The sequence below is a fragment of the Hemitrygon akajei genome, chromosome 4 (genome assembly GCF_048418815.1).
Source record: "Hemitrygon akajei chromosome 4, sHemAka1.3, whole genome shotgun sequence".
In the NCBI taxonomy this organism is placed as follows: Eukaryota; Metazoa; Chordata; class Chondrichthyes; order Myliobatiformes; family Dasyatidae; genus Hemitrygon; species Hemitrygon akajei.
This window is the reverse complement of record NC_133127.1, coordinates 150,640,881-150,662,480: the sequence shown is the minus strand read 5'-3', so window position 1 is coordinate 150,662,480 and position 21,600 is coordinate 150,640,881. Positions and strand designations below refer to the sequence as shown.

The following is a 21,600-nucleotide window of genomic DNA, read 5'->3' as shown; positions in this document are numbered from 1 at the left end:
CTACTTTTATAGTGCATTTACTTACTTGTAAAGATAGTTCAGATCCAGATACATCGAAACATACAGTAAATCACCTTCATTTGCGTTAACAATATGGATGTGCTGGGGGCAGCCTGCAAGTATCGCCACGCAGTCCAGCGCCAATATAGCATGCCCCCAGTGCTCCACAGAACAACAGAAGCTGCAACAGTATCAACAATAAAACAAAGCAAGACAAAAGCAAAACCGGCCTCTTTCCCATCCCTCCCAAAACAGGCCTCCAACCCCAGGGCAGGTCATCTCCAGGTGTGCTGTCCTTGTTCCTGGGTTTTCGGGCACACAGACTTCGGGCTTCCAACAGCAGATTTCACTGATCACAAGACCGGCCTTGAGGCCTTGATTCGCATGGACCTCCGACCCCAGTGACCTGGGCTCTTCTGACACCTTAGGACCTTTGTGGCTCCTTTGAACCTCTACTTTTAACATGTTTCACCTTCAGACTCCTACCTCCAGACAAGCCACGTTCTGCACTTTGGCCTTCGACTTTGCTGCGTTTGACCTTCCACCTGCTACTTCTGGCCTTGCACAGACCTCCGACCACTAACTCTGTTCAGTATAAAACTAGACTCCTTGATCTCCTTACCAGCAAAATATGGAGACATGATGGGCAAAGGCATAATAAAATGTGTAAATTGATAAACTGACCCAATAAAAAAGGAATAAAAACAGTGAAAATTTACAACTGCCCTATCAGTCCCTTTACCATGTCAGCTAGAATTCCTCTATCTTAATCTTCCTTTCAAAAGTTCCTTAAAAAATTTTTTTCAGATGGTCTTTTGGCACGTTATCTAATCCAGTCTAATCAAGCTAGCTTTCTGTTCTTGTCTATTTTGTTCTCTTTAATATTACAAGACCTCCTGAAGTACCTTCTCCCACATGAAAACTAATAAATGTCATTTCTTGTATCTGACCAAGTATTGTTATTAAGGCTGGATGTCTGGCAGATAAAATATTTCACATTCTGATGCTTTGATCAGGCGCAGTGATTAGTTAAATTTAAAAAAGACAAGAGCATATTTTTTTAATCAATGATTTCTTTTGTAGCTTCTTTAGGGTTAAAGAGTCATTGTGATAATGCAGCGCACAAAAACATCATCACATCTCACTCAAAGTGGATTCCTGAACCACAATTCGGGGTGATTGGAGCAGCCAAATATAGACAAAATTTTTATTTAAAACCCTGCTGACTTACAATCCAGAAACTTAATCTGCACATTTTCCATCCAGATACTTAGTCTGGTTTTACTCTTTTTTAGAATGAACTAAATATGGAAACCTAATCAAGTGATAGAAATAAGTGTATTTCTTGTACTGCTTGGGTGTGTGTTATCTGAAAGCTGAATCTATCCTGTGTTGCATAACAGCAATTTCATTTTTAAGTTGTAAATTGTTTGCATTTTCTAATATTATGCTCATTGGTTTGTTGACACATTTCTGCCTTAGCTGATATATAATAGTCCAGGTGTTAAAATAAGATTGAATCTGATAACATGTTGCACAGTTGCATTTCATCATCTATGTCAATGAAGGATTGATTTATGGCATGTTAGTTGATGTACTAATTTCATATAAAATTATTAGAAGCATCAGCATTGAAAAATAGGCATTTGTCTTAAAACGTATATGCCCATTCTATCTGTTCAATTAAATTGATCTACTCTCATCTTACTTCCTTGCCCTTACTTTTTTATTGCTTCTCCAACATTTAAGCAATATCTATTTAAATTCAATTTAGTCTTGTGCCACTGTGCAATTTTTAAGTTTATAAAAATATCAATATTCTAAAATGCACGCTGCAAATTGTTTAATATCGGTTGTGTTGTAAATCCCCGTTATCTAACACGGAAGATTTTAAGCTATGTTTATACAATTGCCTACCACTGACTTCCTGAATATGGAACAAAAACTATTATGTCACATTTACACATTGTTCTATTTATCATATATATATATGTGTGTGTGTGTGTGTGTGTGTGTGTGTGTGTGTGTGTGTGTGTGTGTGTGTGTGTGTGTGTGTGTGTGTGTGTGTGTGTGTGTGTGTGTGTGTGTAAAATCAGAATTTAACCATATCTAGTCCCCACTGACTCATAGTGTCTGTATGTTTGTAACATTTCTGATAGCAGCAGCTGAGGACTATATTTCCTATGTATTTCAGCCTAAAAGGCACTGTGGTAATTATTGTCTTCGTTACAAATGGAGTTTATAGATTTAATTTTAATTGTCAAAAGTGTTAAATTTTAAAGATTCTGTCATTCATTCTTATGCTTGGTGATTTTTTTTGTATTGTTCTTCAATAATTAAACAACCAACTAATTTGTACAAGTTGTGACTACTAACAGAGAGCAATCACCTCACAGCAATTTATCGGAAAGAGGATACAATCAATGTCGTGAATAATGGATATGTACAGAGCCCACGATTTCCTCTCAACTATCCAAGGAGCATTCTATTAACATGGAGGTTGCTGTCTCCTGAAAACACAAAGATACAGTTGGTGTTCGATACTCGCTTTGGACTGGAGGAACCAGAAAATGATATTTGCAGGTAAGCAGAAGAGAGTTTTGTTTTTGAGAAACTCTACTCCTATCAGTTTTAAATGGTCTAAAGAGTTAGATATGGCCCTTGTGGCTGAAGGGATCAGGGGGCATGGAGAGAAGGCAGGTACAGGGTTCTGAGTTGGATGATCAGCCATGATCATACTGAATGGCGGTGCAGGCTCTAAGAGCCGAATGGCCTACTCCTGCACCTATTTTCTATGTTTCTGTGTTTCTAAAGCAAGGTCTGTGCCATGTACAATGATTAGGCCATAATGTTAACGTTCCTTGAATAAATATCATCTGATAAGTGTTAATGCAGAGATAGGCTTCGGACAAAAATGTACATGGTTGCTATATCTGCAATGTACTTACAGTGTGGAATACCCTCAAATGGGGAAGGATTATAGAATAAACCATAAAACAATAGAACATTACAGTACAGGAGCAGGTGCTTTGGCCCATGATGTCTCTACTGACCACAATGCATCATCTCACTTGTCTGTACACGATCTATATTCCTCTATCGTTTATCCCTGCTTCTTCATCTGTCTGCCTGAAAGCTTCTTAAATTTTGCTATCACATCCAAGGCTACTACTTTTCTTGGCATCACATTCCAGTGTAATAAATTTTGTCTCACAAATCTGCTTTAAATTTCCCCCATTTCACATTAAACCTATATCCTCCATTATTTGACACCTGCACCCTGGAGAAAAAAAACTCTAAATGTGTTTTTATATTGAATCCCATCATAATTTTATCTACTTCTGTCAGGATAGTCCTCTGATGCTCCAAAGGAAACAAGCCAAGCTTGTTCAGCCTCTCCTTATAGCCAGTATACTCCAAACTGGGCAATGTCCTGGAGAACCTCTTCTACACCCTCTCCAAAGCTTCCACATCCTTCCTATAGTGTGCACACAAAACTCCAAATGCAGCCTAACCAAACCTTTATACAGCTGCAAAATGATTTCCCAACTTTTATATTCAATCCCAAGCACACCTGGCAAATTCTTTACGTCCATGTCCACTTGTGCTATGATTTTCAGGGAAATATGAATGAGCCCCAAGATCCCCATGTTCATTTCTGTAGATGTTCCTCTTGTGTTTGTTCTCTCAAAATGCATCGACTCACTCTTGTCCAGATTAAACTCCACCTGCCATTTCTCGGAACACATCTCCAGCTGACCTAGATCCTTGCTGTATCCTTTGAGAAGCCTCGACACCATCCATCATTTCATTAATTTTCAATCAAATCATACAAAAACAGAAATTCCAAACTGATATCACATGGGACACTCAATATTGATGCGCTTTCATAGAGATGCTGCGACATGTGCATCAGATGTACAATTGATCAGTAAACAATAATTGTTTCTTTAGTACTGCCCTTTAAGGATTCTTTTGTGTGATTAGCTGCTTTCTGATGTTACACCAGGATTTGATGATACCTGGTTCGCTTAGTAAGCTGTTTCATGAATAAAGTCACCTTGTTAATAGTTTCCTTATAGCCAATATAGTCCAATCTGGGCAGCATCCTAGAGAGCCTCTTCTGCAATCTCTCCAAAGCTTCCACATCCTTCTTATGGTGTGGAGCCCCAGAAATCCACACAAAACTCCAAATGCAGCCTTGTTACGACAATTTCTCAGATCTCAGTATGTAAATGAGGTAGATTTAGAGGCAGCTGCCAATGGGGAGAAAACAAGAAAGCTTGGAAGCAGAGTTTTTATGTGTATTTCACAATGCACTGACTGTAAAGAGGCAGAATATTCCATTCCCAGAATCATTATTTCCTGTATTGTTGACAAAAAAAAAATATTTCCCAGCAGGAAACCCTCAGCAATTCATTGTGTTCAAATCAATTAGTTTCATATTTATTTAATTTCTTCCATGAATTACATCTACCGGTAGTTTCATTTTAGAATCCATTACTACCACAGCTAGCCACCTTTTGTCCAAGAAAAACAATGGATGAACAATGCTTCTAAAATAAATTTGGGGAAATTGTGGTGCTAATCCTGATACAGGATCTCATTCCAAATTAATGACTGTCCCTTTGCCTCCATGTATGCTGTCTGACGTTTTGAGTTCCTCCAGCAGTTTGCTGTTGTTCTAAATTCCAGCATCTTTAATCTCCAAAAGAAATCTACAATTCCACATACAAAATCCTGTAACACAGCGAGAAGGGGGTTATCCCCAGTGCATTGAATGATGTTTACTCTTCACTCACTGCGACCGAAGTGTCAAAGTGGTTAAGGCATTGGACTAGCGATCTGAAGGTTGTGAGTTCGAGCCCCATTTGAGGCAGTGTGTTGTGTTCTGGAGCAAGCTCTTAGCCACACATTGCTCCAGTCCACCCAGCTGAAAATGGGTACCAGCAAAATGCTGGGGGTTAACCTTGCAATAGACTTGGCATCCTATCCGGGGGGGGGGCGGGGGGGGCGGGGGGAGTTTCGTACTCTCAGTCGCTTCACACCACGGAAACCGCCTATAAGGCACAGGACAGACTTTAACTTTAACTTAACACTGCTACCAAAGTTATGTCATTATCACAATTCTACCTGTGCAACTTATGTGACATACAAGATATTAGTCACTAGACTAAGCTGATGTAACTCCCTCCAGCTGTTCCATTGATCATCAGCTGATGTTTCAGCCAGGACACCTTTGGAAGGCTTAGATTTATTTTAGGGACTTGTACTCAAAGAGTTTGTAATAATCTGTCCATGTAGAGGGAATAACATTAGAGAAAACGTAATATGAATCCCTGATGGGCAGGATAATTTTACAGAGTTTAAGCACTGATGGGGCTCTTCTCAATCCCCTTCTCCCATCTACTAGTCTCTTCTATAACCCATGTTTCAAGAAACAGTCCCTGCAACACATCTCTGATTAATTTCATGCTTTGTGAATGGATCACTAAAATACTTCTTGACTAATTATTTAATATGTAATGAAGCTAATTGCGAAACAGTCAAAGCTGGTGTCTACTCTCCCATGATTTTCATAGTCATTCCGATTGACTTTTACAAAAGGGAAAACAGTTGACTAAATTGGCTACAAGTGCAATTTTGAGTGGCTGTAAATGTGAAGTGAATTATCCTAATTATCATCATGAAAATTATTGCACCTGCTTTTGTTAAGTAGATCCTTCAAATCCAAATGCAGTCAGATGAGGAGATAATTCTATGTTGCTATCATAACTGATGCTGCCTTTTAAATTTATTTTGTACTATAATTATGCAATGTGATTCTATTTGCTTTCAGCCCTCCTGTTAGTATTACGGCAATATTTTTAAAAGTCACAATACCATCAATGTAGTACGATTAACTGATTAGGATTCCCCCAAATTTAGAAAAAAAATTTTAAAACATTAATCAATTAATGTGAACATACTGATTAGAGACAAATTTACTTTATCTGGTATGTGAATTCAAAATAAGTTGGATGGGGAAGAGGAGGTTAGAGTGGCAAAAAAGTGGGAGAGTGGGATGAGATGTTGTTCCTTAAACTTGCATTGAACCATAATATAAAGGAACAGAATTGGGCCATTCAGCCCATTGACACTGCTCCACCATTCCATCATGGCTAATTTATTATCCCTCTGAACTCTATTCTCCTGCCTTTTCTCTTTAACCTTTGATGCCCTCACCAATTAAGAACCTATTAATTTCTGCTTTAAACATACACAACAACCTGGCCTCCACAGTCATCTGTGAAATGAATTCCTCGGATTCACCGTCTGGCTAAAGAATTCCACAGATTCCCCATCCCCTCATCTCTATTCTAAAGGGACATTCCTCTATTCTGATTGGTTCTAGACTCCCACACCATAAGAAACATGCTCTCCACATCCACTCTATCTAGGGCTTTCAATATTCAATAAGTTTCAGTGAGATCACCCCTCATTCTTCTGAATTCCGTCCAAACACTCCTCATACATAAACCCTTTCCTTGCTGAAATAATTCTTGCAAACGCTCTCCAATGCCAGCACATCTTTTCTTAGATAAGGGGCCCAAAATTGGTCACAATACTCCAAGAACAGTTTAACCCATGCCTTATAAAGTCTCAGCATTACATTCATGCTTCTATATTCTAATCCCGTCAAAGTGAATGCTAACATTGCATTTGTCTTTCTTACCACTGACTCAACCTTCAAGTTAGCCTTTAAGGAATCCTACATGAGGACTCCCAATTCCCTTTGCACCTCTGATTTCTAAATTTTCTCCCCATTTAGAAAATATTCTACACCTTTATTCCTTCTACCAAAGTGCATGACGATGTACTTCACTACACTGTATTCCATCTGCCATTTCTTTGCCCATTCTCCTAATCTGTCTAAGTCCCTCTGCATACTCCCTGCTTCCTCAAAACTACCTGCCCTTCAGCCTATCTTTGCAAACTTGGTCAAAAGCTATCTATTCTGTCATCCAAATCGTTGACATATAATGTGAAAAGAAGTGGTCCCAACACCAGCCACCTCATCACTGGGAGCCAACCAGGCAAATCCCCCTTTATTTCCACTCTTTGCTCTCTGTTAGTCAGCCAATCTGCTATCCATGCTAGTATCATTCCTGTAATACCATGGGCTCTTGTTTAGCAGCCTCAGGTGTGGCACCTTGTCAAAGGCCTTCTGAACATCCAAGTAAACAACACGCATTGACTTACCTTTTGTCTATCCTGCCCGTTAATTCCTCAGAGAATTCCATCGGATTCTACCCCTAAACCTCATTCTTAATAATGGACCAACATTTTACCAACCACTGAAGTGAGGCTCACTGGCCTGTAATTTCCTTTTTTTTTGCCTCTCTCCCTTCTTAAAGAGTGAAGTCACTTTTGCAATTTTTCTTGTACTCCAGAATCTAGTATTTCTTGAAACATCACTACTAATGCTCCACAATCTCTTCATCTACCTCTTTCAGGACCATGAAATGTAGTCTATCTGGCCCAGATGACCTTTTACCTACAGTCCTTTCAGCTTCCCAAGCACCTTCTCCTTAGTAATTACACCTACACTCTGCCCCTGATGCTCTCAAATTTCTGGTGTACTGTTGGTGTCTTCCACAGTGAAGACTGATGCAAAATGCCTATTGAGTTTATCTGACATTGCTTTGCGCCCTCCATTACTACCATTGCAACAGTGGAGAGGACACAGACTATTAGATTCGAATGGCAACAGGATGAAAATTGTAAGCAACGGAATGCCCAGGGTTGTCTCTGCGGACTGGACACAGATGTTTCACAAAGTGGTTGCCCAAACGGTTAATTCCGCCATTATGCAGAAGACCATATTGTGAACACCAAATGCAGCACACTGGATTGGAAGGAGTGCCGGTGATTCGCTGTTTCACCCAGAGATGCGGTTAGAGGTTCTGGCTAGTGGGAAGAGAAGAAGAAGAAGAATATGTGTTGCATTGCCTACGGTAGTTAGGAAAAGTGCCATCAGAAGTGGGGTAGTTGCTGGGAATGGAATGGTCTCTGTGAAATGTTACGGAGGCGTGAGGGGAAAGAGTACCTCACGGTGGAATTTCTTTGAAGATGGTAAAAATCGCAGTATCAGTGCACTAGAAAAAGCGTTGAAGGAGTGGGCCCAGGTCAGACTGAAATAAAGACTTTCATATTCTGATTGATCAATCCCAGCTGACCTGACGTGATGATATGTAAACAGGGAAAGATGAATGAAACCAGGGCAGAGGAAGAACAAAATACTGATGCAGCTGGGAGGTGAAAGACATTGCAGTAACTAGGTCAGTCATGATCTTCCTGAATGGTGCAACAAGTTCAAGGTCCACTCCAGTGATTCCACTTGCATATTCCCTGCTGCCATCGTCCTCTAAATGATCCTCTTCCTTCGATCTGCTAACTATGAGAAGCTGAGCATTAGCTACCCTGGCGAAGATATCCTACAAAAGATAGCATGCATTCCTTTAGGAGTGATGTGCACCCCCTTCTGAACAAAGATGCTATGGTAAGCATTATCATCATCTGTTGGATGCTTATGATGCTGTCTCACTACAAGCATGTAGTGTGTAGTAGGACAACTGCCAGAATCACACAGATATTTTGGTTCCCTCGCATGAGGTGACAAAGACATTCCACTGTTATTCCATCTGTTCCGGTTTACTTATAAACATATAACTTATAACTTAACAACTCAATTACTTTCTCACTGGACCCCTGAAATGTGACCAGCTGACCTTGTACATGCTGTGTTTGAGTGCTGCAAACGTGCACACACAGGACTGCGTGGCCAGTTACAACGATGACTCTCTGGGTCAGTTGCACAACTCTGACATTCGGCCTTGCTTTTGCCTCTTATGTGATGCCTACAGTCACATGTACCTTCCATGCAAAGCCCTCGAGTTTCTGCTATGGTTGTTCCATGTACAAATTGTGAGGGGTATAGATGGGGTAAATACATACGAGCTTTTACCCCTGAGGATGAACGAGATGGGAATTAGAGGTCAGAGATTTAGGGTGAAAAGTGAAATATTTAAGGGGGAACAATTTCACTATGAGGGAAGTGTAAAACAAGCTGTCAATGGAAAAGGTAGATGTAGATTCTACTGCAATATTTAAGAAAAGTTTGGATAGGTACATGGATGAGAGGGGTGTGGAGGACTGTGGTCCAGATGTAGGTAGATAGGACCATGCAGGAAAGCATGCTGTCGTGGACTAGTTGGGCCAAGAGCCCTGTTTCTGTGTTGAGGTGCCCTATGACTCTGTGAGGCAGAGCATCCTGCAAATGGCCAGGCCTCTAACCACTCCTGCATCAGATGACCATTCCCCACTGGCCCTGAATGTCTCTATCATAAACTTAGAAAAAAACTGAAAAACATTTACATAATTAAAAATATTAAAAAACACACATTAAAATATAAAAATAAGTTGATTTTAAAACCCATTCAATTTGGATAAAAATTCATTAAAATAATGTAAATGTAGAGGACTAACAACTTGCCTTTAAAGGGAAGCTCGGCTATGCCATTGAAATGAATCCGAGGGTTGTGCTCGGCTTTGGGAATAACTGGCATAAGGCTGAGGATATGCACTGCATCCAGTCCATCAGCTCCATATGGTATTTCACCACTGCAGACTCAGCACCAAGTCTTAGAGTGGGAAGTCAAATATACACCCCAAGACATTCCTATAGTGCAAAGGCAGAATTAGTCAGCACTTCATTGCACAACCACTGACTCATCATCGGTTTATCTAACCCAGTATTTCCACACATACTTTTCATGTTGGATAGATGAAGGCCCCGTGGAAGATAAAAGATTAGTATTAGAACTTTCAATTTGAAGAATAATGCAGGGCTTCACTGTGCAGTTGATATCATGTACTCAATATAGTCCACTGGAGTGAATTATGTGTACAATATAGATAGGTTAGACAGAATTTATCACTAGATTGACCAAAAACTCCACCTTTAATGTAGCCCCACTCAGTTGTAGATTTCTGATGTAAATAAATGATATCTATGTGTATTGGGACTGAATTGCCTCCTAAAGTGTAAAGTACAGATCTTATCTGCTTTAAGGACAAGGGAGATTTATTGGGGAAACACAGCACAGTTTATTTACATTGATATTATGTAAAATGAATCCCAAATTACTGAAAAGTGTCTTGACTACCTAGAAAATAAATCTTCCCTCAAAAAGAATTTTGAGCGACTTCAGTGGGCCTTGTGTTCCTGCTTAGAAAGAATCAGCCTGCCTGCTTTGCAGATTACTCATTTAAATTATAAACATGGCTAATAAATATAAGACTTCCTGCCATTTACCCCTGCCTGTGACTATTGCCTAGAGAATCAGGTAATTTAGCATCCTAAGAAGAGCATGACTGGAAATGACTAGCTTAGGAACATTATGAAAAATAGAAAAATATAATGAGTGATTGTAGGGGAAGCAAGTGCAATAACACTCCATCACCCCTTTGCCTGTACCTTTGATGTTTTTATGATTGCTATGTGTTTCTTGTTATAAAAATATGAATCTTACAAATAACATTACATTCTCCACAATTCAGTTCTTTGATATCACAGAAAATATATTTTAAAATAAGGGTTATGACAAAGGTGAAGTTATTCTGCATCTATCAGGACTTTAATAATATACACATGCTTTGATAATTTATGCCTCTGGAGATTAATTTTATGTTTCTGGATACAATATATATCTGCTCTAGCCTTGTTATATATTCTGGATGATTATCTGCCATGGTTCAATAAAAAGGACATGATTCTTATTAAAGTTTATATTCTGCAGTTGGAACATGCTTGTAAGCTCTTTTGTCATTTTTCACAAGATGTCAGGCAGCAACTGTGCTGTGACAAATGTGACTTTACAAGCACTTTATTCTTCATTACTGATGACTTTTTGACCTGTGTGGTCAGCTCACCATGACGGTGTCTTCATGCTCAGAGGCAGAGAAAACCTGACCCTACATTAATTGCAATCATTTGTAGATTCCTGTCCATCTTCAAACATTGGGAAAGCAATGTACATACTCATCCCAAATTAACTTTGACTTTGAGATCATCTTTTCGTTCTGTTTCAATCTGCCAGTGTTTTATTCTCAGAAGTTGATGAAAGTCCCTATCCCTTCCAGCTCAGTAGCATTCCAAATGAAACTAAAATAAAAGAAATTTCAAACAGATGATTTTTAAATTTCAAAGACAAATTGCTTTCACTGCTTTCTTTGAAGAATATCTAATGTTGCTAGTGAATAAATTTGCATGTGAATGTTTTGCACATACCTGAAGCAGCAAGGTGAAATTCTGCACAAGCTCAATGATTGCAAATTGCTCGTCGTCCTCCTGCATTCTATTTTTATCAATGTCAATAGTCATTTCACCTTAAGTAAATCTTATGTCAGTCTTCCGTTATTGCCTGATACAGCTTCATGGTCAATAAAAACAATAAATGCAATTAATAATGTAAAAAAAAATCTTGTTTGTCAATGTTTCTCTTTAAGGAAATAATTGCAATTTTTTTCAATAACCATAATTGTAATCACATTCAAACTGGAAAGTCATGTGATTAGACAATTGGAAAATATTTCCATTTTCACACGTATAGTAGAAGTGAAATTTATTATGGGAAAGGACAAAAAGAATTACTGCTTAAGTGTCCAAGTTATTCCAAGAAGTGTCACCACTTGATCGCCTAGTAATACGTCTTTCCAATTAAGCATGTAATCAACTTGGTTTTCAAATACACATCATCTGCATTTTCAAGTTATGTTTATTCATGTACAGAGGCAGGTTAATGTTAGTGCATAATATTATGGTTATGAGCAGGATGGCACAGATGATATGCTTGTTTCTTTCCCTTGTTAATTCTGCATATGTGAGCTGCATTTGTGAGCTAGAAAGTGAAATTAATGTGATAGGAATAGCAGGTAAAAGAATTGAGGGTAACGGTAGTGAACAAGAATCGCAGCCCAGTCCAACTCCCATTTGTTCCCAACAATGACACACATACAGTAACCAGCGAAATCAATGGATAACGTTCAGGCACTATGTTTGTACTCCTTAACTATAAACTATTGTGTCCTGCTTGTAGTAGTGTAATCCCAGATGAACTGAGGTAACTGCTTATTCATTCATGCCACCTTCATCAGATACATTACACACCACTGCTCCCAAAAGCTTTCATATAGCCATTAAAGCTCCCAAAGAACAATATTTATTTTCAAGGCAGTTGCAGCGTTTTCAGAAGTAACTACTAAACTTTGCACCCTCTATCCTTTAGGTATGACTTTGTAGAGGTGGAAGATATATCCGACACAAATCGAGTTATCCGTGGAAGATGGTGTGGAAATAAGGAAGTTCCTCCGAGATTAACATCGAAAAGCAACAAACTAAGGATAACCTTTAAGTCAGATGAATATTTTGTGGCCAAACCTGGATTTCGCATTTATTACGCACCAGTAGAAGTGGTAAGTAATAGCCATTAATAAATTAATAACTAAGGACTCATAGTTTTGATTCATATTTCCATTAATGGGCTTCATTTGCATGATGCAGCTTGTGTGGACGGGATGAAGAGATCATTAATCTGGTTAATACTGCAGTCCAATATGAGAAACGTCATGTCTAAAATATGATGTGGCTTCAAGAGAGAAAAATAACAAGAACAGCTCAGCTGATGTCAGGAGAGTCATCATGTATTCTCTTTTAACCATTTTAAAAGGCGTTTGGCGTCATGATTTTAATTGTAGAGTAGCATTTTGACTTTGGCTGGGAGCTGGAAGTATTTTGTCCAAAATTAATTACAAATCATTTATTTAAGAGAATGAAAAAAAAGCTGTTTGAAGTGATGGAGATTTCCTGTCTTCAAAAAGTAAGAACTTTATCTCAGGGAAGGATTTTCTGAATCAAAGCATTGTGACCTAGTCAGATGAAAAGATTCTGTTTGAGAAGAAGTTGGGGCCAACACAAAAAATTGGAATGTTGAAGTAGACTGCTTTCTTGCTTACCTAACAGCTGTAACTGAGGATGGTTTTCAGTTCAAAGAAGTGGTCCAAAGTCTCAAATACCCTTAAAACATAATACCGGTAGTAGTCATTCGACCCACCCGCCCATCAATTCCCACTGTCACTCCCTATACTAGGGCTAATTGTCAGTAAGCAACTAACCACATGGTCACAGGGAGAACTTGCATATCGGTATTACATGATCATACACAGGTTGCTGGAGCTGTGTGTTTCATCAGTAATTGAGGTGCTGCCCAGAAACTTCATGTCTCGTTAAAGACATTTCTATCTCGCATTTTATAGTAATTACATTAGATGAAAGCAGTCCAAAAGGCTCATTCTAAACTTGTCAGCTCCAGCATTTTTACTTCAGGCTAAAACAGTTATGAGTATCATTGAGCAGCGTTGTTGTTGCAATTGGCACTCATTATTGGCATTGAGTTTAGGAGATGGGACATTATGTTGCAGTTGTATAAGTCACAGGTGAGGCTGCACTTTCTGGAAATATCCACAGGGTCCTTTGGAAAATTGCAAAATGTTATTATTTTAACTTGGAAGGCATTTCATTAAAATATGAAAATTACACAATCAATTTTTCACAAAATAATTACCTCAAAGGATTAATATATGTAATATCATCTGCCTTAGCTGAACTAAAACAGTAACGAACAGAGTGAGAATATTTACAATTAGTATTAAATCTTGTCAGCTTGTTTGTTTTTACTCCTCTTCTCCTGACAATCAGAATATGCAATCAAAGTGTTGTAATAGCAAGAAGTGCCAATGTTTGAATTAAATTCCTTCAAAACCAGTAAAGTGAACTGCTGCTTTTCATCTGTGTAGGTGACAATTCAAATGTGAAAATGGAGGAAAAAGCTGGATTGAAAAATCTGATAAGGCTTCATGTGAACTCTTACATGCCCTTTCAGATTTTGTTGCAGTATGCTGGGGTTGCCCTGGTTAGGCATCTTTTCCTTAAGAAACCCAAAGTCAGAGGCGTGCTTTCATAGTGGATGATGTAAATCTACTCATAACCACTTAAAAAAATAGTTCACTGTCACATGGGAAGATGCAGCATGTTACCTGAAGAAAAAGAAAACATTTTCCATTGAACTCCGCATAATAATCTGATGTCAGGTTTGAAAAGACTACCATATAAACTTTCTGAGACTTGTCTCCTAAAATGAAACCTATATGAGTGTCATTCAGGGAATTAGGGATGAAGATAATATTGCAGCCATTAATTACCACTGGGAAATTGTAAGTGCCATGAATATCATTATCCAGGCCTAATTCTTAAACTGTGCTCTATTCCACAACATTCTATAAAAATAGACTTTTAAAGTTCATCTTGAACATTGAAAAAAAACCAGATTTGAGCTACACACACAAAATGCTGGAGGGACTCAGCAGGCCAGGCAGCATCTACGGAAAAAAGTACAGTCAACATTTCGGGCTAAAACCCTTTGGTAGGACTGGATTTCCAGCATCTGGAGATTTTCTCTTGCTTGTGAAAAAATTCAGATTAATGGATAAACTTGTATCTCAAGGTAAGTTCAAGCCACTTCAATGTCGGAACAAATATAATCTATTTCTCCTCATCCGGCCTGTAACTGATACGTATCTTGCTCTGTTTACATTCCAACACACATGACTCACCATTCCCATGGCTGAGAAACTGGGCAGATGAGCTGTTCTCAAGTTCACTCCTTTTCCTTGCTGATTCAGTCACATGGTTGACCATAATCATCTGTTCTCTCTCATTCACCTTATGGGAAATCCTGACATCAGCTGCAGATGTTCCAATTTATACTCAAGTTTGACAAATGAGAAATTATTTTAAGAAAATACATTGTGGCAGTGCAGGAAAAACTAGCAGATCTCAAGGTCATTTGCAGAATTTACTAGAAATACACTGTAATGTCATTGATTTGCATGCAATCTACTTTAAATTACTTTGAAAATCTTTGAACAATTCATATTTTCATGCTGTTTGATAATATCAATATTTGGTATGAATTGTGTTATCAGCTTCCTTTGTCATTATATGTTCGACGTTAACATTATCTGTTGGCCATTATTTTAAATCCAGTTTACACATATTGTAGGTATCAGACAGATTGAAGACTAGAACCAAGTTAGGGGATTGGTAGCAAGGATATTGGAGTATGAACTAGCATCGGGGAGTGGGGGGGGCGGTAAGGCAATTAGAGGACTAAAGGAACAGAGATAGCACATTCAACCCTGAGCCTTCTCCCTTTCAATGAACTCATTCACCTGCCTGTTCTTTATCCAGCATAACATCACAGGTTAACATCTTGATCATCTGAACTGCCTAGGATCCCACAGCCTAATGGTGGAGCAAATTTTTTCTTTTCATTTCCATTCATATAGCAATAAGGATTCCTGATTTCACCCTTAAATTCTTAGCTTTAGAAAGCTCCAGTAAATTCTAGGTTGCAGGGAGGTATCAATGGATTGGTTAGGTGAATACAAACTATCATTCTACAGAAACAGAACGTTTTGTATTTTAAGGAGAATCAAAAAGATGGAGAAACAGAGTAAACAGTGGTATACTAAAAAGTGTAGAGGAGGAGAAAGTCATTGAAATGAATGTCCACAAGTCGCTGAGGTAGAAAAGGTGGTTAGGCACGCACAGCATGTGAAAACAGGAGGCCAAAGGAGAACAGTAACAGGCCACAGTCAGCACAGTGTGTAGAGCTCTGGTCACAACGGCAGTGCAGAGGGGATTTACAAGAATGTTGGCATGGCTGTATAATCATAATTAAGAGGGGACACTGGCCAGGAGAGGGCTTCATTCTTACAGACAGCAGAGATTGAAGGAACGTTTATTAATGGTGGAAGAGATACTGTTACGTTTAAGGATGGACCCATTTCCCTTTGTAGAAAAATTAACTATGTAGGAGACCTCAGTGATGAGGAGCATGGCCTTATATTCTGTGTGGATAGCCTCTAACCTGATGCCATGAATATCGAATTCTCCTTCCGATAAACAATTACCTGCTCCCATCTTCCTCTATTCCCCATTCTGACCTTTTACCTTTTCTCACCTGCCTATTACTACCCCTGGGTAACCTCCTCCTTCCCTTTCTCCTGTGGTCCATTCTCCTCTCCTATCAGATTTATTCTTCTCCAGACCTTCCCCTTTCCCACCTACCTGGTTTCACCTGTCACCTTCCAGCTAGCCTGCTTCCCCTCCCCACCACCTTTTTATTTTGGCATCTTCCCTCTTCCTTTTCAGTCCTGAAGAAGGTCTCAGCCTGAAACGTCAGCTGTTTATTCATTAACATAGATGCTGCCTGGCCTGCTGAGTTCCTCCAGCATTTTGTGTGTTGCTTTGGATTTCCAACATCTGTGGATATTTTCATGTTAATAATGACTGTAAATTCAGTTTCTCTCTCCTTAGATGCCTGGCCTGGTGAGTAATTCCAGCATTTCTGCATTTATTTCAGATTTCCAGGATCGGCAGGTTTTCACTTTTCAATTAAATCTCCATATCATGTTCAAAACTTTGTTCGCAACTGGGTTATACTCATCTTTTCTTGAAACTTAAATAACTTCATTTCAATACAAACGGCAGGCAAACACCATAAAATCCCATTTATAAAGCTGAAACTGGTTATCTCTGTTACAGTCTTCATTGGGCATGAATATCCAAAAGCATACAGCTAGTGACACTGACGACAGGAGTCATTTCAAAATCCATTAGATTCCACTAAAACACTAATTTCATAAAATTGCAGGCCACTGTAATAAAAAGTTGTTTAACATGAAACCCCTTCTTTGGCCATCCCTCTGGTTGGCAATGAGTTAGTTCCACTCTGATTTTCTGGGTTCTGAGTTGGGCAATGAGGTCAACATGGGAACCACACACTTTTCCACAGATGGGGTAGATGCTGCCAGATTTGACAAACAGCGGGTGAGTAGTTAGTGAGGTGACCTGTCCCATCCACTGCTTATTCGGGCTTTCTGCATACTAAAGGTATATGGCTTCAAGGTCCTCTATACTAGTGGTTGCCAACCCATCGATTGTGATCGACTGGTCGATCTTTGACACTTTCTCAGTAGATCCTGAAAAAAACGAAAACTAAATACACAAACACTGTTGAGAGATTGTTTCCGGGTTGCAGGGTTTTAGTTACGTTCTTTCTGCCCAGTGCGCATGCGTGTAGCTCCCCCCGCCACGTACTTGACTACACAGTGTACTCCAGTGGTCCCCAACCACTGGGCCGCGAGGAAACGATGTGAGTCAGCTGCACCTTTCCTCCTTCCCTGTCATGCCCACTGTTGAACTTGAACCCACGCGAGTTGCCTAAACGCAGTGATACTCTCGTGCCAGGGATCACTGGTTGGTCTCGGGGAACCGGCCGGCGGGAAGCGCTGTTGGCACCGGCCCAGAGCGCGGACAGATGGGCGCCGCCTCTGAACCTGTTTAGCACACCGAATGTTCGTGGGGAACCCGGTGCTAAAATATTCGCAGACGACCTAATTCGGGCTCAGGGTTTCGTAAGAAGCAGAGCAGCTACCTCGCTGCGATCTACTGAAGCAAACATTTGTTGGCCGATAGATCCTACAAGTGGGGCACGCGTCCTGTCACACTCCTCGCTCGGTCGGTTTCTCTCTCCGGACTACGACCGTCGCGGCCCCGGCACGGAGACCTCCAGCCCTGACCTTGTCCTCTCACCCCACCCATGACCAGCCGCACCTGGCCAAGGCGTCTGGCGGCGGGCAGACGGGAGGCTGGATTTCAGGCCCAGAGGCTGTCTAATGAGGCAATGAAGCCCTCAAAACTGCTTCGGCACCTTGAGTCTAAGCACCCTGCACTTAGAGACAAACCATTGAGATTTTTCAGCGGAAAAAATGTGAGCAAGCGGGACAGAAGCTAAGTGCCGAGAGCCGTGAAAACTAAATTGCGGAATAGACTGGACATAAGGAACCTGCTTCAAGTATCGCTGTATTCAGGTTGTGTTTAACAACCCCCCCCCCCCCCCCCCCCATCAGCCACTCCGCAAGAATATTGTCAATATTAAATCGGTCCATGGTGCAAAAAAGGGTGGGGACCCCTAGTGCTCATACATTATTTCTACTTCCAGATTGTGGGGTTTTACTTCCGGTCTTTTCTGCCCAGTGCGCATGCGTGTGACGAATCAATTTAGTAAGTCGATCTTACCTTTCACTAAGGCCGAGGTAGGGGATCTTGGGCTTAAAAAGGTTGGTGACCACTACTCTATACCATCCTGAAAGCTCCTTTAATTCTGTGGGTGCACATGGGCCAGAGTTTCTCAGAGTCAATAGGGATGCTGCACTTCAGGAGAGCTTCAAACTCATCCCTGAATCTTTGTGTCCACTTTGAAAATCTCCTCCCCCGTTAGAGTCAGAATAGAATATCTGCGCCGGACATGCAAACTAAATGGACAGGCCAATGTAACCAAACCAGGAATATCGATTGCCAATGACACATGAAAATCATTCACCAGCCAGAAAACTTCACATAAGATGCATTAAAATATATTGAAGGAGTATCTTTTTCCTTATAAGTCGATTGTAATGCAAGCATGGTTTTTTTTATTGTAGCAAAGCTAATACTCCCACAAAATCACTGGACGACAGGGCCATCTCAAACTGAGCTTAAGCTCGGTTAGAATATATATTATAGAATATATTTGTGCTCTGTGAGTTCTTAATCTCCAGCAAGGTCCATCACTGAATGTATATATTAGCACAAGCGGCTAAGGCACAAGAAGCTGAACTAATACTTTCAAGGCATCTTTGCCTTCTAATTTGAAACCTCCATTACGCCCCAGACCAGGAAGATCCAGCGTCAGACCGGTGTAATGCAGGTACCTGGCTTCGTGATCTCTATACCTCAGATCTTCCGACCTCTGACCTTTCACCCACAGGGAAGTGAATTCCCTCTCCAAACCACTGGCTGCTGAATCTCCCACTCTGTGCACCTTTCCCTCAGCCATCCTAGGCCCACCATGATTTTTCCGTACAATCTGGTCTGCTAAGGGTTGAGGCCGCTTGACTGAAGGAGGTCCCAGAAAGAAGTGGTCTCGGGCTCACTCTGTAAATTGTTTCAGTAGGGACTGTCTGGGGCAGAGCATCTGGGATCTGAGAGGTATCTGAGGGAGAAGTCTGGTTGGAGCTGGTGGGTTAAGTCATCAGTGCTGAGTTTTGGTCACATGGTTTGTGCAATTAGATATTTCTGCCTCTTGAGAATGAATAATGCAGGCTGCAACGTGTAAAAATTGATCCTCACAAATGATCAACCCCCTCTGCTCTCTGCTTTTTGGGGGGTTTAGGTGTGCATGAGGTTACTCTCTTTTCCTAAAATGCTGAAACCCGGCAGCACCTTAGCGATAGTTGCCTAGAATCTGAAAAGACATTTTCCAATCTATTCTCAACTCTGTCCCTGGTTTTTTTTTCACACAGCCATGCATTTCACCTGTTGTGGAAGATTATGTCCTCCATTTCTCCCAGTATACTTAAGGTCCCAGCAGAAAATGTTGTCAGCTTTTGACATGCTCCATGCTAGTGTCACCTTCCTGAACTTTTGGTTTATTTGCTTCCCCTCCCATGATGGATCTCTGCTGTTTCAGCATACTAAATGTCTTCATCAATAATTTTTAATTTCTAAAATTTATGTTTCTTTCATCACCACTAGAGGTGGGTACATAATTTGAAATGAAGTCAGTGCATTGCTCATCATCTACAATGTGGTGTAATTCCCTTTTGTGGTCTTCTATTGCATTTGATCCCCTCTATCGGGACACCGCTGGGCTGCCTCTACTTTGTTTGCTGTACTCTGTTTATTCTTGTATTCAGAGGCAGTTGCTTTCCAAAGGATCTGAATGCCCTTGAACTGACACTCTTGCACTGACTAATTCCCACTGCAGCATTAGCAGCCTTTCCTCCCAGCCCTGTTTATTAACACACTCACTCTCATGTCCCAGACCTTCGCTCCTGCCATCAGTTTGTATGCCACATGCACAATAGCATGTAACCAAATTTCATTGCACTGAATGGTAGTCACAAACAAACCAAGGAATTCAACTCGTTCAGTCTTATGTTTAGCTATTATTTAAAGGGCCACTTGGCTCAAAATGAGAAACATTGCAAGACAGCTCTAAAACAAGCTCTATGGACCATTTACACACTACATGAAGACTACACACCAACTAATTGTGCATCAATGTTCAACCAGCGAAGTGTATGTGTCTGAAAGAAAAATATTTGTAATGTTTTTGGGTTTGATCACCCCTCATACAAACTCCCTCTGCCGTCTGGGAAAAGCATTCGGGCTCTCACGACCAGACTATGTAACGGTTTCTTCCCCCCAAGTATCAGCGTCCTCAATACCCAGAGCCTGGACTGACACCTTACTGCCCTATTGTCCTGTTTATTATTTATTGTAATGCCTGCACTGTTTTGTGCACTTTATGCAGTCCTGGGCAGGTCTGTAGTCTAGTGTAGTTTTTTTCTGTGTTGTTTTTTTACGTAGTTCAGTCTAGTTTTTGTGCTGTGTCATGTAACACCATGGTCCTGAAAAAACATTGTCTCATTTTCACTATGTAGTGTATCAGCAGTTACGGTCAAAATGACAATAAAAGTGACTTGACTTTTACAAAGCTAGTGACGATAATTTTTCAACAATGCTCCATTTTATTGCTCGGGGAATTTGTATCATCCTCAGCATTTTGTTGCTTCTCTCAGAGTACCTTGGTGCCACCTCCATTCTCTCTTCACCGTGGCAACTATGTTGCTACTGTCTGCCTGTTGTGGGGAGTGTGTCTTTAAGAGACGACTATCTCCACTGAATGCTGTGCTGCCAAGCAGTGGAAACTGAGTTAAATTGGTTGTATTCAAATCATGATGAAGTGTGTCTCTTTGGATGGAAAGCACATTAATATTGTTGCAAAATTGTATGCAGCCAATTCCTCATTTCACTTGGAGGAGCCCGATTTACTGCTACGCTTTACCTTGCCAAACAAAGGAAAGGCCAATTTCTAGGCATGTATGTTAACAGCAACAACAAAGGCGGTCTAGACATTTATTTCATTCTGTTTCAGGAAGATTTGCAGCCGCAACCCTCAAAATCAAACTGGGAGGCAGTCACAAGTTCTGTTCCGGTAAGTAAGCTGTTCCATGACAAAAGCATTTAACACACTGAGAGCCGTAAGCATCAATAAAGCTACTTAAAGGAATATCAATCTCATTTTCAACAGGTAATTTACATTCAAGTCACTTAAACTTTACACCGTTTCCACTGTAGCTCCAGCGTATATTTAACCTTTGTGTCTTTGTTTGAAAAGGTGGCTTGCTGTCTCGGTCTGGATTAGTTACCTCACCTACCACATTGGCTCAGCCTGCTTTTGTTTTATTATTTGTCGTTTCTATCTCTCCGAGCATGGAGGATATGCTCAGCCTGACCCTGTTGGACTTGACCTTCTGCTCTGGATTTCAGAACTCCCACATTCTGTTGTCTGTTTTCTTGCTCTCTAACTGTTCCCATTGACCTCCTGA

The 21,600-nt window shown here is 40.3% G+C and overlaps 1 protein-coding gene across 2 annotated transcripts in view; it reads left to right on the top strand.

Annotated features, from left to right (window-relative positions):
- The window catches only part of pdgfd (platelet derived growth factor d), a 125,017-nt gene that overhangs the window by 73,970 nt on the left and 29,447 nt on the right, over positions 1–21,600 (top strand). Inside the window, exons 2-4 of one of the 2 annotated variants that reach the window (XM_073043609.1) lie at positions 2,379–2,583; positions 12,330–12,516; positions 21,147–21,206. In XM_073043609.1, coding sequence (XP_072899710.1) covers positions 2,379–2,583; positions 12,330–12,516; positions 21,147–21,206 — 452 coding nt within the window. The remainder of the gene's footprint in view (positions 1–2,378; positions 2,584–12,329; positions 12,517–21,146; positions 21,207–21,600) is intronic. The other variant, XM_073043610.1, reaches the window with a different exon arrangement.